The sequence below is a fragment of the Strongylocentrotus purpuratus genome, unplaced genomic scaffold (assembly GCF_000002235.5).
Source record: "Strongylocentrotus purpuratus isolate Spur 01 unplaced genomic scaffold, Spur_5.0 spur5_scaffold_10, whole genome shotgun sequence".
NCBI lineage: Eukaryota > Metazoa > Echinodermata > Echinoidea > Camarodonta > Strongylocentrotidae > Strongylocentrotus > Strongylocentrotus purpuratus.
In genome coordinates, this window is record NW_022145595.1 from 18,107,621 (window position 1) to 18,129,450 (window position 21,830).

Below are 21,830 nucleotides of genomic sequence, written 5' to 3' on the forward strand. Positions count from 1 at the left end.
AGTGATGTCAAATAAATCACATTCCTTTTCTCCAAACTGCAAATTCCCTTTTTAAGGCTTCTTAGTATTTCACATCAGAGCATTGAGAAGCGATGAACTTTCAAATCCTTTGCCTGTTTTTGCTTTCTAAACTTAAACACAATTTAATAACCGAGCGGTATGTCGATAGGGATGGAATGATACTACAATCTGATACAAAATATTAACACTCTGTTGGAATAAACCCTGTAAACCAAACTACTCTTGCTATTTAAATCGTTTCTTCTTTATATACCTGTTTTTGTTTCTTCATATTTCCTCTTCCTCACAATCTTTATAACAGCACTGTATTTTATAGCCCTTTGTTGATAATTAAATTGAAATGTTCATTAGTGATAATATTTTAATACACAAAAGTGCATAACCAGAAATGTTGTGTGTCCCATACATTTTCCATTGAATTTTGAGTCTATAATGCTCAGCATGTTTGTTTTTTCAGCATGTTGTTTGTATAGAGATTGAATTCATTGTCTAGGTCATTATTTACCCAACCTTAAAAGGGTATGATTGTATAAACGTGCGTAATTTCGTGGGCGGACGAGCGCGTCCTTAAAGGCGTACGAATTGAGAGCCAAAGAAGGCGAGAACGCAGGCAGTGGACTAGTGAGTGGCAGAAGAGGAAAAGCGAGAAAGCTGAGTAACAACGGAATCAGATAAGACGGACAGGGATCAGTAGAGCACATAATAGAACAAATAAGAAGTAACAAGAGTTGTTACGACTTACAAGAAGAAGAAGGAGGAGAAGAGGAAATACGGGAGAAGAGGGACAAAGAAGAAGAAAAAGTAGTGGCAGGTTAAGAAGAAATACGCTGTATTTCGAAGATATTTGACGAATTCTGATATAGTTGGCAAACTTATCACTCTCTAGGATGATTTGGAAAAAGCAAGTTGCTATTTTCTTCTGCGTAGCTGTAATCTATTCAGAGGCAGGTCAAAGTAAGTTCATAATACTATTTATATTCAACTTTCCAAAAATGAGATGTTTGTATGGTACTTAGGTTTCTGTACTTGTCTTTCGAAGCTTGTTACATAGATCTCATCACGCTAATTTCTTAAAGTAGTAACCCGAAGAAAATTCACTACAACTGATAATTATGGACAAATTACATATCGATGGAAAGATTTTCTCTTGAAAAACACTAATAATCTGCTAAAAAATCATATAGATATAATGGAAAGGCAAGCTCTGTATAGTGGCGTCACATATTACTAGACAAACACACCACAAGTTAGATAGACTTGCACTCGTTCACTTATAATATCGGCTATTTGCTCTTCACTGTTTTGCCGATCTTTTGCATCATGTGGCATTCCATTCAGGAGTGTGTTATCTTGAAACGTTATAGAAAACATTTGCAGGATTATTTACTCTTTATGAACAAAATATAGGCTATGCCCCGCTTATTGTTGGCCATGAACCGGCTGCGCTAATTTTGAGCACGTTTAAAATAAGCGTAGGGAGAGCATGCAGCTTCCCGATCTATAGGAGATCCCACCCCAACCAACCCACGCGCATGGAGATCCTCCCACGTATGGCTCACGATTGGCACGATTGGCCACGCTCTCGGCCACTTATTCATCGTAGTAGGAGCGACGTATATGTGTGACCGGGATATAAGAAGCTTCGGAAATTCATTTGCTTAATATTCTGGCCACAATTTTTAGTGATGTTTTAATATCAGAAATTTGCAGTGCATGGTTTTTGTTTCGTCTCAAAGGCCGTCGATTTTCTTGCAAGGAACGTCAGAGTCTCTAAACGTTCACCTTATTTTTCACTGAGGTTAGGCTGGTCGGATCGGGTGGTTTTGACTGCTGCATGCTGCTAGCTATGGTCAAAACCCAAAAAAGTGGCACGGGCACCGCTTGTTTTAAGGGCATCGCTTTTAGTTTTAACGCGGAGTTACAATTCGGGCGGCGCCAGGCCCTGCTAACGTTTCACTCGGCGCCTAAAATACGCTCGGTGCCCCGGCGGTCGCCGCCCGGGCACCGACCTAATCGAGCGTTCGCTGTCGGGTGATTTAGGTCAAAAATTAATGGAGCTCTCACACTCTGCCGTGTAGGCCTACCGTCCACCTGCCGGGCTATTAAAAAAACAGCAGAGTCCAGAACGTTGGGTTTTGAGCGAACTTGTCCCCGGCCGCAAAAAAAAATTCATAAAATTAATCTTTTCACCGTTTCGTTGCCATCTTCTGACCGTTCCCACCGGTCGCATACCGGGTGTTGAACGTGCTTCTACCGTCTTCACCGTCCAGATTGACTTTTGTTGAAAATTTTGGCCGTTTCCATACCGGGTCTCGAACGTGTGCACCGGATTTGTAGCAGCCACCTACCAGTCACTTAGCGTCCCCTCAGCGCTCGGAGCGTCCTGTGAGCGAGTCCCCGGACTGCTGACGTTAATGACACGTTCACAACCCGCTTACAACCCGTTGCAGACGGTGGATTTTTTTTTTGCCCGTTCATCACCGTTCTGTAACGGGTTATGAGCGTGTTGTGAACGTGTTCATACAGTGTGACCGTTTTCATAACGTATTCATACCGTCCTCATACCGTTCAACACCGTCCTATTGCCGCTTACTTGCGGCCGGTGCCAGCCGGCCAAAGTTTTGAACATGCCCAAAACTTTCGCCGGGTCCCACCGGGTGTAAAGTGACTCTCACACTCTGCCGTGTAGGCCTACCGTGTGCCACCGTGCGCGAAAATGTCTGCGGACGGTGGAGAACGGCGAGGGCACACGGTGGTTCGTTATCAAAGCGGGCAACACGTTAATAGGGCGTTGGCGCTTATTTACACCCGGTGGGACCCGGCGAAAGTTTTGGGCATGTTCAAAACTTTGGCCGGATGGCACCGGCTGGCCGACTGACCGTTGCCGTTCAAATCGGGGTATTTATGGCAGTCGTGTCATGACGTCAGCAGTTCGGGGACTCGCTCACAGGACGCTCCGAGCGCTGAGGGGACGCTAAGAGACTGGTAGGTGGCTGCTACAAACCCGGTGCACACGTTCGAGACCCGGTATGGGCCCGGTATGGAAACGGCCAAAATTTTCAACAAAAGTCAATCTGGGCGGTGAAGACGGTAGAAGCACGTTTAACACCCGGTATGCGCCCGGTGAGAACGGTCAGAAGATGGCAACGAAACGGTGAAAAAATTAATTTTATGAATTTTTTTTTGCGGCCGGGGACAAGTTCGCTCAAAACCCAACGTTCTGGACTCTGTTGTTTTTTTAATAGCCCGGCAGGTGGACGGTAGGCCTACACGGCAGAGTGTGAGAGCTCCATAATTCCAGCGGCGAACGAGCAGGCTTCAAATCGGTCGGTCGCCGCTCTGAGTTGTGACCATAGCTTTAGATCAAGTGTCATACGGCATGGCGATAATTGTAGGTTTTTCAAATAAATTCATAAATACGGATACATTTCATGGAATTGCGCACAAAATGCCATTCAATTGACACAATTGGATGTTAACATGCAGATTGACGCAAATTATGTGCATATGCATCAATGTTATGCCCGTTAGTGTTTATATGGCATTTGATGAGTTTCATAAAGATGTATAAGTAATATTTTGTGATGAATTCAGGTTCGGGGAGACGCTATCATTTCTGAGAAGGGCGCATGCGGATGAAACAGGTAATAAAAACGCTGCCATAAAGGACTTGATTTGGAAAGGTATTCTACAAAAAACTTTTGTTTAATTATCAAAATAATAAGAAACTTCACTAGTGGAGCATATTTTGCTGTTTTATTTCAGCTCCTTTTTGTTATGTCTTTCTTTTTGTTTGCATTGTTCATGTTTCTGTTTTTGTTTCGTAGTTGCTAAGCACCTTCCGCGATGTTACATTCTAAATGTTAAGGAGACAACATCAACTTCGAGAGAGAGTGACTTTAATTGGAGTGGAATTGACTTAAAAAGATAGTAGAAACTATACTCAAAAGCTTTATTCAATCACTACTTTGGAGCGAATTTCAACTACATTTTAAAGTATTTTAAAGGAATGACTCCTATTACTCCTCGGAATGAAATCTTACTTCTATCATATCTTGTGCCCTAATCAAATCTTTATCGACACCAAACCTAGTGATTCTTAGTTATTCGGGGTAATACAATATTTTGCTCGGTGTTCTGTCGGTCTGGTGTCGGTCTCGTTTGTGTGACAGAGGTATTAGTAACACTATTAAACTGACTCCACACCGTCTCGATACCGACCAATGCACGTCCATTTTGACCGGAGACACATTAATGTGACCGACACCGAACCGACAACAAATCGAACAAAACAATATACCTATGTCACACCGCTAAACTGACTCCGAACCGACCAAACCTTGGTTATTCGGGGTAATATATTTTTTGCTCGGTCTGCTGTCGTTCTTGTTAAATAATGTGACTGCGTATCATATTATCCCAAATGTCCAAGAGTCGATTGGATTGAAGTCGGTGTGGATCCAGTTTGATTGTGTGACCGAGCTGTAATGTTAATGTAAATATTTGATCTGTCTGGTATAATTGTGATCTATCACTGATTTGAAAAGGTATTTGATTTGATTTGATATGGTTTATTGATTAAAAAAACATTCAAATAGCAGCCAGAGGCTGAAACAAATTGAATTTACAAAAGATACATTCAAAAGCATAACATATACATATAAATGGCGATATACAATAAATAATCAAGGATATGATCAACGAAAAGAAGAGAAACAAGAGAAGAGATTGAAACGGATGACTAAAGGATAATTGAAGGAGAACGATCGCGTAGCAGAAGACAATAAGACAAATGTAACAGAAGATTAGAAGGACTGGTAAGATAATAACAGAGAGGGGAGAGAGAGAGAGAGGGCATAGAGAAATGAGAAAGAGAAGCTGGCGAGCAGACTACACAATAAAAGGGACAGATAAAGAGTAGGACAGATAAATAGGCTGAAATGGAGATCTAGATATATAATCGGATAAAGTGTAATAAACTATAATACAAATATAATACCGTACAATGTAAATGCAGCATAATTGTTGAGACCAACTTAAACCGACTACAAAATTAAACAATGAATCCTAAAGCACAAACCGCAATGTCATTGATATATTCATTATAGACATTTAAATATAAAAAGCTTTACATAATTAGGCAAAACATGGTTAATACACATGTATTTGCTTCAAGATCCATACTAAGATATATAATTATTATTGAAAATTGAATTTACAAAAAAAAAATAGCTGTTAAAAAAAGAGGACAAATTCGGCAACAAACTAGATGTAAGTAAATAGTATGTGATTGTTAAGTAAACGTGGCCCAATATTCTAACACAATAAAAAGGGAATTTCCCCTCTAGATCCCCGTACAAGCATTGTCATCCGTTTCAAAGCAAAAAGTATAGTTGTCATGATAACCAAATAATAGGTCCTACGTCAACACCTCTATTTGTTATTTTTTGCGGGAACTTCTACAAAGAGGCTTGCTAGAACCTTTTCATCTACAAGGGCCAAAACAGCCAACTTTAATTTTATTGTTAGCCAAATTGGAAACACACCTATTGCCAACACAATGGTATAATGCAAATATGCATGATGGCTAGGCAGCGTGCTACAACTCGTCATAGAAAATATGTTAACTGTATATGAAAAGAATATATATTTATAAATAGAACAATGAGCGCCATCCATGAATAACCAATGTTGAATGGTTTGTTTATATTATACAAATAATGCACTGTTGCGAGTGTGTGAGCGCAGGGCCGGTGCACGAAGTTTAGTCAGTGCACATAGTTATAATGCACGCGCCCACAGGGCAAGTGCGTTATCGCACTAGAACGCTTTAGCAAAGACGACGGAAGCAAAGACGACGGGATAATTCACTCAACCGAGATTGTCCTGTACTATGCTCCCGTCTTCATTTGTAACCTGTAAATAGAGCGCTTTTGCAAACACGACGGAAGGCAAAGACGAGGGTAACCAAGCGAAACAACCAATCTGCGCTTGCGTGAACCAGAATTTTCTCCGTCTTGTTGATGTTCACGACCGTTCTCGGCCATAATAGCGTTCGTCCCCTAAACACGAAGGAAGAGCTGTATCGCCTTACAATGGACCATTTTCGTAATGTAACCAAATGTAATGCATTAGTCTTTGTAAAGTGCCTCAATACAAATTATTTCATTCACCTGATAAGAAAAATATATTTCAATAGACCAAACTGCATAAAAAAATTATTTCAGTTGAGCCATTCTCCCGTCATCTTTGCTTCCGTCGTGTTTTGCTAAAGCGCTCTTAGACTTAACTGATTGCGCTGGAACTGCCTTAACACAGGAGCGAAATAGTGCATTATTTGTTTTATAAGATGGATCGGCAATATATTCTTACAATATAGTCTAGATCTAGAGTAAAAATAGATATCAGATTTAGATCTAAGTTAGATCTAACTAGATCAAGGCCTAGAATATTCTACATCCAGATCTAGATATTGACAATTATGCACAAATTAACTTTGGTTGAATTACGCGAAAGAGACATCGGCAGGTATCGAGCGTATGTAATCAATTTTTGATGGGAGCTTTTTTGCACGGTGGGAGAAACTAATGAACGCCCACGTGATGTCACCAATCGGACTGCTTAGATTCTAGAACCCGTCTTATAATAATTTATAACATCACTTCAATTTACCATTCTATGAGGTGTCATGTAAAGGAATGAACGCCCACGTGATGTCACCAATTGGACTGCTTAGATTCTAGAACCCGTCTTATAATAATTTATAACATCACTTCAATTTACCATTCTATGAGATGTCATGTAAAGGAAATTTAACCTTCCTACAATTTAATGTCACATTCTATATTTGGGGAGAATATTTGTAAGACAACTTTGAGCCCAACTTTATTTTGTTACCATACATACAAAAAATATCACTTTCGCAAAAAATAAATATATTTGTTATATATTTAAACAAGTAATGATCACTATTAAATGCAGAGGCGTCGCTCCGTGGGGAAAGGGTAGGCTGGTGCTGGGTGTAAATGTGGCACGATGTTCTGTTGAAATATGAAATACAGGGAATTCCCCTGTAGACCCCGTAAAAACACTGTCATTATCAGTTTCAAAGTGAAATGAGTATGGTGGTCATGAGAACCAAATAGGAGTTCCTATGTCAACACCTCTATTTGTCCTCTTTGCGGGCTCTTCTACACAAAGACTTTTCGCATTATTCTTCATCTACCAAGGGTCAAAAAGCCAACTGTCAATGTTAGCCAAAGTGGGAACTTATGAGAGAATTCTGCACATATGAGAAATGTAATAATGATGCATTATCATATCAATCTTTTCAAGAAAAAAAAATGGTAAAATGCAACAAATTTTTCATGGAATTTGAATTATATGTATATGACAATAATGAATATTCAGAAATAGAAGAATGGGCGACATTACGCCATAGTTAACCAATATGAACGATTTTGTTAAATTAAATTTCTATCAGCACCTCATGCCATATGAACGAAATTGAACCTTCCTTTAAAGGCAGTCTTTACTACACTAGCTAGAAGGGATTAGACCACCCAGCGAGCCAGCGTGGTCACTGTAACAGGTGACTATGTCATTAAGTCAGCTCTCATTTAACATAAGAAAAAGAGGATCATGGGGGACCAACAGGCACCGATTGGGGAAGTTTTCTATATAAAGGGAGCAAGTAGCTTAACTCGACTTTTTTTTCTTAAAGCTTATCTGCCATAGTTTACAGGAGGGATTAGACCACCCTACAAGGTCACTGGACAGGTGGCTATCTCATCACCTTAGCTCTCAGTTAACATAAGAAAAAGAGGACCATGAGGGACCAATGGTCACCGATTAGGCATGGTTTGTTATATAGAGGGCGCAAGTAGCTACAAGTAGTGCAGTGGGCCTTTAAAGTGGACTTCTTCCGATCACACTAGCACAAATTTATTATTAAAATGAATTTTGTATATTTTTGGATGCCATTTCAATGAGGTATAATTTAATAATTTTGTTTAATTCCTATCCACTAAGACCACTATATGTCCTAAAGCAACTAAAACTGCTACAGCTTTTTTTTCGAAATATCGAATTAACCAGATAAGAACAGGACTACAATATCTAGACAGGTTTTTTATTTTATACATCATGTCTTTGACACAACATCTATCTGGGACTAACAGTTGGTTTTAGAAGTGTTATACGGCCTGCCCGCTGAATATGTAATATCAGGGGCGGCGATCCCGGGGGACGGGAAGGGGGGACACGTCCCCTCCTCATTTTTTAGGGGGATTGCCCCCCCCCCCACCCCTCTCAAATTTGAAGAAGTGCGCACAATTGCATAGATACAACCCAAACAATCACAACTTTCGTGTTCGCTTTCCACGTAGACGAAGACACCAGCAAACGCAACGGTACTATGACATTGTTGCTTATTTCAGTCGTCGGTGAAAACGTTGCCGAGAAGAAATCCCATAGACTAGTACAGACATTTTCTCCCGGGGAACCATTCCTTTATACATGCTGAAGGTATTGCTAATTTGTATTATTCTCAATTTCAATTTGAAGAATTAAGCCCCCATCACACCAAACTAGTTCACACTACGTTCTGGAACCGTCCTTGGAAATCGTAAAGCGGGTTGTGATCGGGGCCGAATGTGTAAATAATGTCTATAATACGATCCCAGTTCGCTCATAAACAGCTCTCAATACGTCCATCTCGTCTGTACACCGTCCACAGTCAGTTCATATCAAGTTCAGATCGGGTACATTTGCCATTTCCAGGCAGTCCTTACCAGTCCGTAGTCAGTTTAAACCCATTTTATTAACTAGTTCTACCTCGTTCCCAATACGTCCAAACCCATTCTAGTTAGTTCGCCACTTGTTCTAACTAGTTTTAACCCGACCAACCCGTTCAGAGACGGTATAACTCGTCCTTATCTCGTTCTTATTGCGTTCGAGTGTGTAATCCCGTCCTGGCTCGGAAGCTATATACCCTCGGCACGTTCTCGCCGTTCCTCAATAGGGACTTTTAGATTCGCACCAATACAATAGGTCTATGCTACGATCGACGTCCTTTTAATGCACTGTCTTGAATGGACGTCACACGTTTCAGTCCACGCAAATCTAAAAGTCCTTATTCCCGTTCAACTTCAACCATTCAAGCTTTGCAGATCAAGACATTTAAGTGAAGCCCCCATCACACCAAACTATTTCTCACTACGTTCTGGAAAATGTTGCCAGACGGGCTCAAACTGTGTGCGAACGGATTAAAAGTATTAGCAACTATTTACGATCTTTTTTAGAACTTCATAGACGGGCTCGGACTGGCTTGGACGGGAAGAATTCTATTCAATTCAATTCAATTTCGGTTTTTAAAAATAACCCAAATGACATTTCCAAAGACTAACAATATTTGGTTTACATTGAATCATATAAAAATGCATTAAAAACAGTAGATCAATAATTTAAAGTACGACAAAATATCACGAACAAAAGAAAAGGATTGTAAAATATAAAATGGTATATTAGTATCAATAGGATAAGTCTATTATATATTTGAAGAAATTCATGGTGATAATCAACTTGTCAGTGAATTGAGAAAGAAGGAAGAAAGATAGAGTGACAAGTGGAAGAGTGGAAGGGGAAAGGATAAAGATAGATAGCATTTGAAAGAGAGAGAGAGAAGTGAACAAAGGGGAACAAAAGACAAGAGAAAGATGAGGGATGAGAGAAAGAGAGTAAAAAAAGAGTTCAATTTATGACAAAACAATGCAAGCAAATGACCGATAATTGAGTTGAATTAGCTTAATGAAGCATTGTAAAAGTTAAAATGCACATAATACGGAAATGTCAAATGATACATCAATACGAATGCCATTATGGAGTTGTTATAATACTGTTTAACATTGGTAAATGACCTATATATAGGTGAACATTGTTCATGAGTAATTATCACATTGTCAGAAAATTGAGAAGAGGAAATACATGACTGAAATAGAGAAATAGCGGGAGAGGGGAGGAGAGAAAGGAGAAAGAGAGAGAAAAGGTTAGAGAAAGGGAGAAAGGGAGAAGGAGAAAGACAGAGAGAGAGAGAGAGTTCGAATAATGACAATACATTGTTAACAGGTCTAACAAGATTTCAGTTGATTTAATTTAGCAAACGAACAAGAAAGGGAACTGTCGATTGTTTATAGCGCTGAGTTCTGCATCGTGATAACGACAAATGATTATAGTTTCTCAAGCTGCGGCAGGTATTATGGCGCGGTTGTTGCAAGAGATGGCGGTGCCTTGAGGAACCCAGAAGTGATTTCGCAAATCGCGTGAGGATCTCAACACGTCGGCTATCAAGAGATGAAATGTCAAATTGGTGAAGAAGGTCACCATAGTGAGCGTCAGTCGGTTTAACAAATCATGCGAAGAGGTCTCTTCTGTAGTCGTTCAATGTCAGCAGACTGGCACTATTTCCCTTATATTCCCCACTTTTCAGGTCTGCTCTTTCCATTTGGATTAAATGAAGGGGACGAATTCCTACCCGCCACCGTTGACGGCGGGACAAACGAGCTATCAATTGCCGTCGCCTTTCCGTTCTACGATCACGAATATACCAGTCTTTATGTAAGTTCCTCGTAGCTTGAACTAAAATATTTTGTTTGAGAAATCTGTCTAACACGTTACGTGACGTTAAATGTATGAACACATATCATCGATATGAGTTTACGTCACGTTTGTTTATATAATCATCTTAATACAATCAAGGTACCATGAAAATGATAAAGATATCAAACCTAAAAGCCCTTCAACTTCTTTCGAATTTAAAGAGGAAAGACAAGATTTTAGTATTCCAAGCATACTTTACATTGACGACTTACTATGGTATAGGCCAGTCAAAGGGTTAAGTCATCACCACTAACTCCCACTCTTGACCCTTCCCCCTCTCTTTCTCTCTCTCTCTCTCGTCCTATCTATCGTCGTCTTCTTTCTCTTTCCCTACGTGCGTGTGCTTGTGTCTATCTATATCCGTGTGAACTGATAATTGCAATGACGACCTTCGTCATTGCCTTGTTTTCGTTCACATTCTGCCCCATTTATTCTCCTTTTTGCAGTGACGACCTTCGTCATTGCCTTGTTTTCGTTCACATTCTGCCCCATTCTGCATTAATATTCTCCTCCTTTTTTTCCTTATCTTCCTTATCGTCAGGAAATCGCATTCGTTTTGCACATAGTGCTTGTTATTCCCAGTTAGATGCTTTCCTCATGTTCTTTTCCTTTCAAATTTCATAGGCATAGTCTCTAACATCTCCTCAAGGTCACTACATTCTTTGATTCTCGAAATCACTCATGCATAACCGTCCAGGCGCCATTTTGTCCGTTTCTGGTCCATTTTAAGGCCTTTCTTTCTTCCTATCTCCACTATCCTAGATCCTACAACCTTCTAACAAATTCCTCTAGATAGTCTAAGAGCTGTTATTTAATCTGCGACGTATAACCTGCCCTTTAAAATGCCATCTTCGTACTCAAAATTCAAATCTGAAACCGACTCCGTCAAAAATCTCTCAAATTCTTGAAAAATTGACCCCTAAATAATCTAAAACTGCCATAACTTTCTCATATAAATTTCGTTTTGTATTTAAATCTCACAGTATATTTATCTCATGATTGCACATAGCCATGCTCAATTTTACGCTCCAATGGCTTTACAAAACATAAAAAGCGCCCTCTAAAGTTCTGGGAATTGGCTCTCTTTCTGTGGCCGTATCTCCATTATGGCTTTGCAGAACCGTACCTTTTTTGGCTTTAGATACTTGAAGATATGCCCTTTCCAGCCATATACAAAATTATATACCCTAACACTGACCGACTTTCAGAAAAATGCCCTCCAAATTTGCCATTTTCAAGAAAATTCCAAAATAACTTTAACTTGCTCTAAAATGGCGATCTTTATACCTACATCAATGAAACTTTTACAGACACATGTATTTATATACGTGACAACTGTCTGCCAAGTTTGGTAAAATTCGATTATGTCAGCGCAAAATTATCGCCCAAAATGATGTATTTACTATGCATTACGTGATAGCGCGTTTAATGCGTGCAATACATTGTGCGCAGATGACATTGGTGTCAAACTGACCGCAATGAAGTGCCCTTTCGAATGATACCAAGTATGGTATATGTTCACACAGAAAATTTTGAGTAAATCACATTTGAACAAGGGTCACTATACGAATTTCGCCGAGTTTCCGCCCAATTATAACACGTATCAGATATGACGTCATTTTTTAAGACTGTCATTCGGTTGAGTTAGTATGGGCGGCCGTTCGTGCCAAAGCACGCGTCGCAATGTTCATCACGCACCAAATCCTATTGGTTTTGCACGCAGTGCTTGCGAGCCCTTTCTAGATCCCTTCCTCTACTCCAATTCCCTTCAAAATTCGTAGGCGTAGTCTCTAGCATTCCTTCAAGGTCACTGATTTCTTTGTTCTCCGGAAACCCTCATGCGTGACCGTCCAGGCACCATTTTTTTCCGTTTTGGGCCGTTTTGGTGACCTTTCTTTCGCTCTAACTATCTCCACTATCACAAAAGCTACAGACTTCTTACATACTGGATTGTCCGAGAGTAGCTCCTTCGTTTGACACATATAAACATGGCGTCATTGCACGCACATCGTTGTGACACGATTGCATTTCTAGTCCTTGTTTTCCTTATCGTCAGGAAATCGCATTCGTTTTGCATGTAGTGTTTGTGATTCCAAGTTAGGTGCTTTCCTCATGTCCTTTTCCTTCCAAATGTCATAGGCATAATCTCTAACATCTCATCAAGGTCACTACATTCTTCGATTCTCGAAATCTCTCATGCATAACCCTCCAGGCGCCATTTTGTCCGTTTCTGGTCCATTTTAAGGCCTTTCTTGCTTCCTTCCTATCTCCACTTTCCTAGATCCTACAACCTTCCAACAAATTTCTCTAGATAGTCCAAGAGATGTTCTTTAATCTGCGACGTATAACATGCCCTTCAAAATGCCATCTTTGTACTCAAAATTTAAATCTGAAACCGACTCCGTCAAAAATCGCTCAAATTCTTGAAAAATTGACCCCTAAATAATCTAAAACTGCCATAAGTTTCACATATAACTTCCGTTTTGTATTTAAATCTCACAGTATCTTTATCTCATAATTGCACATAGCCATGCCAAATTTCACGCTCCATTTGTAAAACAAAAAAGCCCCCTCTAAAGTTCTAGGAATTGGCTTTCTCTCTGTGGCCGTATCTCCATTATGGCTTGGCAAACCCGTACCCTTTTTTGGATTTAGATACTTGAAGATATGCCCTTTCCAGCCATATACAAAATTATATACCCTAACACTGACCGACTTTGCGAAAAATGCCCTCCAAATTCGCCATTTTCAAGAAAATTGAGAAATAACAGTCTAGGACCCTCGGCCCAGCGGTGGCAAAAAGAGGAACAGGAAAAGGAAGGACAGTTATGAAAATAACTTTCTTTCCTTGAAATTTTGCAGTGACATTCCGAGTTGCAATACGCAGGGCACCTCATGGCCGGATTTTTGAAATTCGTCAATGGGGCCATTTAAGACGCCATTTTGTCCTATAAATTTATTTTACATCACGTGTTTCGATAGGATTATCATAGAAACAAAGAGAGTGGTTTACAATAGCAACCATGCAATTATCTTTCTAATGATACCAAATACGGCCCATAAAGACACATAAAGAGAGAGAAATTTTTTTTTTTTTAGCTCCGGTCATGATACAGATCCTGTACGTTTTCCGCCCATGTATTACACGCATTGTCTATGGGGCATATCGGGCTCACGCTTTTGGCCCCCAGAACGATCTTTATTGCAATGATGAACATGCACCAAATCTCATTGGTTTTTGCACGCAGTGCTTGCGAGCCCTTTCTAGGTTCTTTCCCCTATCCCAATTTCTTTCAAACTTCGTAGGCATAGTCACCACCATCCAATCAAGGGATCAGCTATCTCAAGGATTTTGTGCGCTCGCTATTTCGTGCTCGATCTCTACAACTTTCCTTTTCTCTCCTCTCCTTCCCTCCAAACGCAGCCCACATTTTTTCCCTTTTTTTTTTCTTCTTCTTTTTCTGTTCTTTCTTCGTCATGTAATTACTTTGTTACGTCTTCTTGTTTACAGTCATTACGTGTTTTAATAAATGTTCTCCGTCGGCCACTATTCTTCTTTCATCGATTATGTATTCCATATTTTGTTCACACTCATTATTATCTGAGGGGTCCACAATTTACAAGCTTTGCTTTTCAGTGGACCTCTCCATTTCCTCAAAATATAAATGCAGTTAAATTTTAAAATTCATTTTTTTGTCTTACTAAAATGTATAAATTATTATTAAGATTTGTTTATTACAAATGTAAATATGTTTTGTATACATTTTACATTGTATTCGTTATTATGTATTATATTTTGTTGGAAATGAAAAAATAAAAATGAATGAAAATGAAATGAATCAAGGTCACTGTTGAGGCCTTTCTTTCGCCCTACCTATCTCCAATATCACAGAAGCTACAGACTTCGTACAAATTGCTCTGGATAATCCGAGAGAAGCTCTTTCGTTTGACACGTAGAAACATGGCGTCATTGCACGCACATCGTTGTGACACGATTGCATTTCTAGTTCTTTCTTCTTTTTCCTTCAAGTTGTATCCGTTCCTTTCTGGCAACTTTTGATATGTGCTTTCCTTCTCATTTGTCTATAATGTTCCCTCCTTGCTACTAAAATGTCTTACCAATCGCTTTCACATAAATTGTGTACAGGTCAACAATAACGGTCTCATCTCGTTCTTGGAAACATTTTCTCAATATACCCCTGAACCGTTTCCCCTCGCTATTGACCGACGCCTTTTGGCACCATTCTGGGCTGATGTTAACACAGAGATCGGCGGTAATGTATCCTATCGAGAAGTCTTACGATTCGCCCAAAACGACGGCATATTCCTCGAAGCCGATGGAATTATAAGAGCATCATTCGTTGACATGAGAGATTTTGTGTCGTCATGGATGTTCATCGCGACCTGGGACAACATGTCTTTCTACGGTAGTTCTCCTGCCGCCCACGTGAGTACAATGGCTGAATCGATTGTTCGCCACAGGACCTATTAATTTATCATCTGTCGCCACCTTATCATTTTTTAGATACTGTTTCATGGTAGGGTGATAAAGTGAACCAACAAAATAAATCACCCTGCTACTTTTCACGAGATCGGTATCCAAAGCACAATCCCCGGCATTTTAAGGAGTCTTGCAGTTATTTGAGGATATTCCCAGTCCTCCAAATTGTGACATAATAAAGAAATTACAGCAGATATTTGAGCCAAATGCAAACCTTCTAGCAATCATTGAACTTGACTAATTATGTAATTTGGCCCCGTAAACAATACTACATAAATATTATACTTTGGTCTGTTTGTATTTTTCACTAAATGAAACACAAAATTGCGTGCCACTTTTATTCACCATTCTGTATTTTTACCCGTTTTCTTCAGAGGAATTCCTTTCAGGCTGTGATGGTGACAGATGGCCGATACTCCTTCGTCATCTTTAATTACGGTGATATCAACTGGACAACAGGAACTGACAATGAAGGTGATGCTAATACTGGTCTAGGTGGTACCCCAGCTCAGGTAATGCATTATGTCGTTTGGTTTGTAGCTCCTCCTTCTTATAAACTAGGGACACGATTGTTTATATGGTAACGTGCTCATGTACATCAGTCACACCGCCAAACCGACTCCAAGCCAGTCCAGACCAATCAATTCTCCACCATGCGGCGTAATGTGATTTTCCGTTCGGTCTATTGTCACTTAGAAGTCGGTCTCATCGGATGTTTTAGACGATTCTTTTCCTAGTTTTTGTTTTACTTTTAGTTAATCAGGAATTCGAATGGCAGAAATGAACTGTCCATTCGCATAGCTTCAAGGAGTGATGCTTCGGTGTATATAATGATGCACTGCTGGAATATAAAACCCGATAAAAATGCTATGACGCATGTATCCATGACAGTGAATATACTTTTTTGTATTTTTAACTCGACCTCCACTTTGTAGTAAAAATATGAGAGGAGTATTCAAAAACAAGGAAAAATCAAATCTTGCGTAAAACCCGATCGATATTTCAAGAAAATGCTGAATCCGTCTAGTCTATTTCCACCTAAACAGAGAAAAAAAAGTTTTGCAGTAGCTTAGATTCAGAAGTATAGTCATTTTAGTTTCTCATCAACTAATATATGGTAAAACAACTGATGTTTTCACTCTTTGGGGGGGGGGGGGGAATCACCAACACCGAACTGGGCAAAAAGACATGGAATGAGACTAATAAAAACAATAATCATACCACCCGGCCCCTCAATGTTATTAAGGTACGCATATGCATGTTCCCTCCTTTTGAAAACACCCCCTAAGTCCGGTGTGTAGAGTCTTTTTTGTTTATGTACGAGCCGGACTTTGGTGCGTGAAAAGTACCCCTTTACCAGACATTTTAATAACACGCATGGTATCCCTCCGTTCACGGAGTAGGGGGGGGGGGGGGAGGGGGCGGGTCATTCCCACATCAAGTTACAGTACGTTTGTTGGGAAGTAGTGTTCATAGCTGACATGCTCAACTCTTATCTTAGGTTGGATTCAACGCTGGTGACGGAGTGAACTTTTACAGTGTCCCCGGATCTCAGACAGCGGCCATCGTCGATATCGAAACGACATCGAATATCGGTGTACCGGGAAGATGGGTGTTCAGAACGGACAACTCCAATATCGAAGGACTAGAATGTACTACCTCCGGTGTGTAACACAATATTACCATTCCCGCAATTGCTGACGTAACTATGATAATCATCATCAGCATAAATTTCCTCTTAGAAGGGGTTACTAACTTTAGAGTGTTGGTGATACTCCTTCTCTCCACTTTTTCTTGTCTCGAGCATCCTCCCCATAAAGACCAACCATACTGTTTTCTTTCTTCACCTTATCTCTCGATGAAATATTCGTTCCTCCTTTAGCCCTTATGCCATCCACTTCCACGTCATACGCTTTTTGACATCTCCATCAATCATCTTTTCTCAACTCATGACCCTCCCATGTCAATCTACTCACCCTTACCACCTTCACGACAGTTTCTCTCAGACCCAACAATTCACTTTTGTTCTTTCTTTCGGACTGCATGCTTCACACCACACATAAACAACAAACTGTTTAGAGTTAGGTATCGTTCCAATGTTTCTTTTTACATCAACATATTTTTTTTTCTTTCGATAAATTCATGGTATCTTGTAATATTTCGTAACGCATCATGAAATTGTTAAAATGAACCACTTTACTCCGGTCAATAAGTAGATATCTAACAGATATTGCAGTCATATCTTGATTTATAAATCAAAATCTTGTCGGATGACGAGGTATTGTGTGGGGGTGTGTAGGTGAGTGAGTGGTGCGAGCGTGGATGCGTGCTTGCGAGCATGCCCTCCTCACTCTACCGCATTAAAATCTTTAATGAATGACGAGATAGAAAATACTGATGGACACCGAAGTGCTTCGTATAGTGTCACGACCTTGTTTATTCTACTGTATTGACCATATGTTGGCTTTTGTCTTGACAGGTGCCGTTTCCCTATTCCCATTGGTCGGTTCAATGCTTGGCGGAACTCAGGTTTTCATCAACGGACCGTGCTTCAACGCAACCAGCCTGATTGTCTGTGATTTTGACGGAATCGAGACTTCTGGAAGACTTCTGGAAGACGAGATCGCCCTCTGCGTTTCGCCGACTTTCTACAAAGTTGGACGGATTCCCTTGCGCGTGTCTCTAGACGATGGAGTCACGTTCGATTTCACAGGATTGTTCACAATTAGTAAGTTAATATAAACATCGTCTTTAAATCTGTAAAAATGCTATTACCATGTCCACCTTGTACTGTCATCAGATCAGAATCGTTAGCTTGTGCTATAGTTATACATTGCAATACATTTTGCCGAAAGCTCTTTGAAATGAAAGTTTATGAACAAATAAATGTTACGTGCATGGTATAAATCTTAATTCGAACCAACAAAATATTTTTTGATTTTATTTGCCTCTCCATTTGTCTTCATCATCTTTCTCGGAAAATGTTTGCTATTCATATACGTATACAAAGCATAATATACAGAGCATATCAACATCATTTGAGTCTAAGCCTGGATATATTATTGTGAAGGGCTAAGAGATAAACATAGAATTTTAGCGCTTTAAATTTCTTTGTTAGGAGGTTGAGACTAGACAGTGACCTGAGCACAAGTCACTATGAACATGACGGACAAAGAAAGAGGACAAAATATACAGTAAATATCCTCTTTCTTTGTCCGTCATGTTCATAGTGAGTATGACAGATTAAATAGATTGCCTCGTTATATTGTTTATGAACCTGAGTGGGCATCATTCACAAAATTGTCAGAAGTATGAGTTCGCCTACATCCCATTGGAACGCGGGTTGATTGTAATGTAGACGTTTCAATAGGATGTCGACGAACTTGTATTTGTGATAATTTTGTCACAGTGAACCGATGTCCAGATTATCTAGACGATTTACTTTTCTTTTGTACTTATTAGTCAGTGTCGAGGACGTTCCTGACAATGTATTTTCTTCGGTAACGGAAAGCAACCAAAGAGAGTCCGACTTCGAGATCACGTGGGACACAGATGCCCTCGAAAGCGTAGACGAGGTTGACATCGTTGTCTACGGCTACCGAGAAGACAATGACGTGGAGTTTAGTGGACCTTTGGTCGTAGTGGCACAGGGAGTTGACTATCATCTCGGTCACCACAGTGTCTCAGGGCTACTAGACCCTGAACTACACTTCGACGTCGGTGTTATTGGGGTCAGGGAATCTGAAGGTCAAGGGGGAAAGTAAGAATTACATCAAATTTTATATCTTCTACTTTAAGTGTAGTTTTAGTTTATCTATCGTTCTTGATAATTAAGTCTGATGAACTATTCTCCAAGATGTGATCTCGGGGCATCAAGGACAGACGAGATATAGCTTGACATAGAAGAAGAGGCAGAAAAGACATGCTTGGATTAATATTGAAATTTAAAAAAAAAACATCATTTGAACCAATGATGGGAGACATTAATTGGGACACAACAATCGTGCAACATAGTAAATACTATAACATTGTTTGCACCACCTTCTGATTGCGCTTTGTTGGACATTAAAAAAAAAACGCTGCTCATTGAATTGCGTCAGAATGGCCCATGTAACCTGAACGTCTATATCTATGGCATCAGCTGAAAAAGAGATTTCATAAATGTATTCAATAGCATACAAACATACACTGTCTTGAGAGTACCTGGTTGAAACTATGGGCAATAGGTGACTCCAATAGTACTATTTGGTTCACCGAGACCCATAGTTTTAACCAGTATCCTTCATAAAAAGAAAATATATTATTCTTATTTATACAATTTAACAATTTATAGAATTTTAATAAAATTTAAAAATTAAAAAAAAAAATCACTATGTTTCCAACTCCCAAATATACTCCTAAACAGCACTTTTTCAGGACAACCTTAAAATGGGTGAAATATTTCTGGTCACGTAAAGAACTCTCAACCAATCAAAAACCAATAAATATTTGATGCAGGATATAATATTCACTATCACGCCAAGAAAATAATATAGATATATTGACTGCTATGAGAGGCATAGCTGTGTATATAGGTTTAAGGGGACGTTACGTCCTGCTATGACCCCTTTACTGCTATGTGTCGAATTAAAAGCAGTTCATATATCTTTTATATACCGATTTCACAAAATAGTCTACAAAGAATTTTCACCTTATTATCCTTTTCTTGAGTAAAGATTGGATAAAACACCACATAATGACAGATAATCTGAGACACTGTCTGTTATTATTTGTTGGAAAGTTGCCCTAATGTTACGATCAGTCGGGAATCGCACACACACTGTATGGTATCCGCGCTCGCACAGATAAACTATTGACACGTTAACCAATGGGGATATCAGCAAAATTTAACTATGCGGCCCCGTTACCCGAGGCAACGGGCATATTTGTCATTAACTATTGACCGTTACCCCGAATGATCGGACAATGGCTAAAATCACGACTACAATTTCGACCAATTAGATGACTAGTTTTATTCAACATGCTTTATTCCCGGTCCCCCCCCCCCCCCACTCAGGTTTCAAAATGACCGCATGCGTGTTGCCAAAATGTCCTTTTCGTAACAAAAGAAAAAGGTCGAGCCGTATTGACTTTACACACCGGACTTTTGCTGAAAAGGGGGGGGGGGGGGGGTGCGCAAAAAGGCTCGTATACAAAAGAAAAAGGTCGAGCCGTATTGACTTTACACACCGGACTTTTGCTGAAAAGGGGGGGGGGGGGTCGGTTGGAACACGCATATGCGTACCCTAAATAACACTGAGTGGGGGGGGGGGGCGGGGCTTTATTATACAGTGTGACCCATTAAAAACGAAACCGAGAATTATCGATGTTTTATCATAACTTAGGCACATTTAATAAATGGCACATATTGGGAAAGCTGAGATCTCCCTCTTTCATTTTATGCAACTCATATGTACTCATATACACTCGCATGAGTGATTAAAATGAATTTGAAGAGAGGAAATCAAAAAGTTATTTGGCGGACGGTATCTGAATTTCAAACAGAAAATCTCATTTCTAGAAAGTTGAGTTCTTGCCCTTTTATATGACACCTCAATCAGGAAAAATGAGCAAGGAATGACAAAGTTCTGTTTGTTTAAAGTAGTGCTTGCATTTCCATAATTTTATCAAACAAATTCGTTTTCACTGGTTCCTGCGGTAGCAACAAGCAGAATTGACAAAAGACTTAACTCCGTTTCGTTGACAATCAGCCATGCATGAAGTCTTTCGTCTACGGCTGATTGTCAACGAAACGGAGTTAAGTCTTTTGTTCATTCCGTTTGTTGCTACGGAAGGCAGCCAGCGAAAACGAATTCGTTTAATAAACATATGGATTTAATAAATGTAATAATTAATGTAATAATAATTAAAATTAAGTTGGATAAAGAATCTCTTATCTTTCACCTCCTGCACAATCTTGCACCATTGCACTGACGGCCATTCCCTATTTGTTTACTATCACACCACAAATAATGCAATTCATCAGTTTCCATGTGATCTTATTCAGACCAACCGTTTTGCAGGATTCTTGGAATGTGGGATATAAGTATATAATTCCTTGGATCCCTATTTTTAATTTTCTTATATTTTTCTAGTTCTACCCGTGCTGTTGTCTGGGGCAAGGTCCATGTTCTCCAGTGGTATAACGGCGATGACGCAACACATCGGTGCAATGATTGGATTCTAAAAGAAGTTTGGTCTGAACCCTTTTCGGACTTCTCGCCCCCGTGCCCATGTACACTTGACCAGGCCCAGCTTGACATAGGGAGGTTTAGTCCGCATCCGCTGTGTGATATTGACATCTTGTCGCCTAGCAACTGCGTCCATAAACCAGGGGCGATACACTGCGTACGAGCAGACACGCCTAGGTATCTTATTATAATTATTAATATGAAAGAGCTAGCTTCTCCACAATCTATTGGCGTGATTGTTAATAATCATTACGAATCCGATTACGATCCGTATAAAGCACTTTACCAGTTCAAACGTTACATGCCGAAGCGCTTACAATATTATTAACCTTGATTTAATTAAAATGTTGTACTTCACTGTGCACACTCTCCACTCCACTTTGGAGCATTCCAGCCGGACGTCATTTTTTAGGAAACCCACA

General features: G+C 39.8%; 1 protein-coding gene across 1 annotated transcript in view; it reads left to right on the top strand.

Moving 5' to 3' along the window:
- The first annotated feature begins 630 nt into the window (after positions 1-630).
- LOC100889130 (sushi domain-containing protein 2) overlaps positions 631-21,830 on the top strand; it is a 43,330-nt gene continuing 22,130 nt past the window's right edge. The window contains exons 1-8 of the mRNA XM_030979670.1: positions 631-975; positions 10,508-10,635; positions 14,825-15,124; positions 15,553-15,690; positions 16,680-16,842; positions 17,658-17,906; positions 18,641-18,938; positions 21,313-21,585. Of these exons, the coding sequence (XP_030835530.1) occupies positions 909-975; positions 10,508-10,635; positions 14,825-15,124; positions 15,553-15,690; positions 16,680-16,842; positions 17,658-17,906; positions 18,641-18,938; positions 21,313-21,585 (1,616 nt within the window). The 5' untranslated portion in view covers positions 631-908. The remainder of the gene's footprint in view (positions 976-10,507; positions 10,636-14,824; positions 15,125-15,552; positions 15,691-16,679; positions 16,843-17,657; positions 17,907-18,640; positions 18,939-21,312; positions 21,586-21,830) is intronic.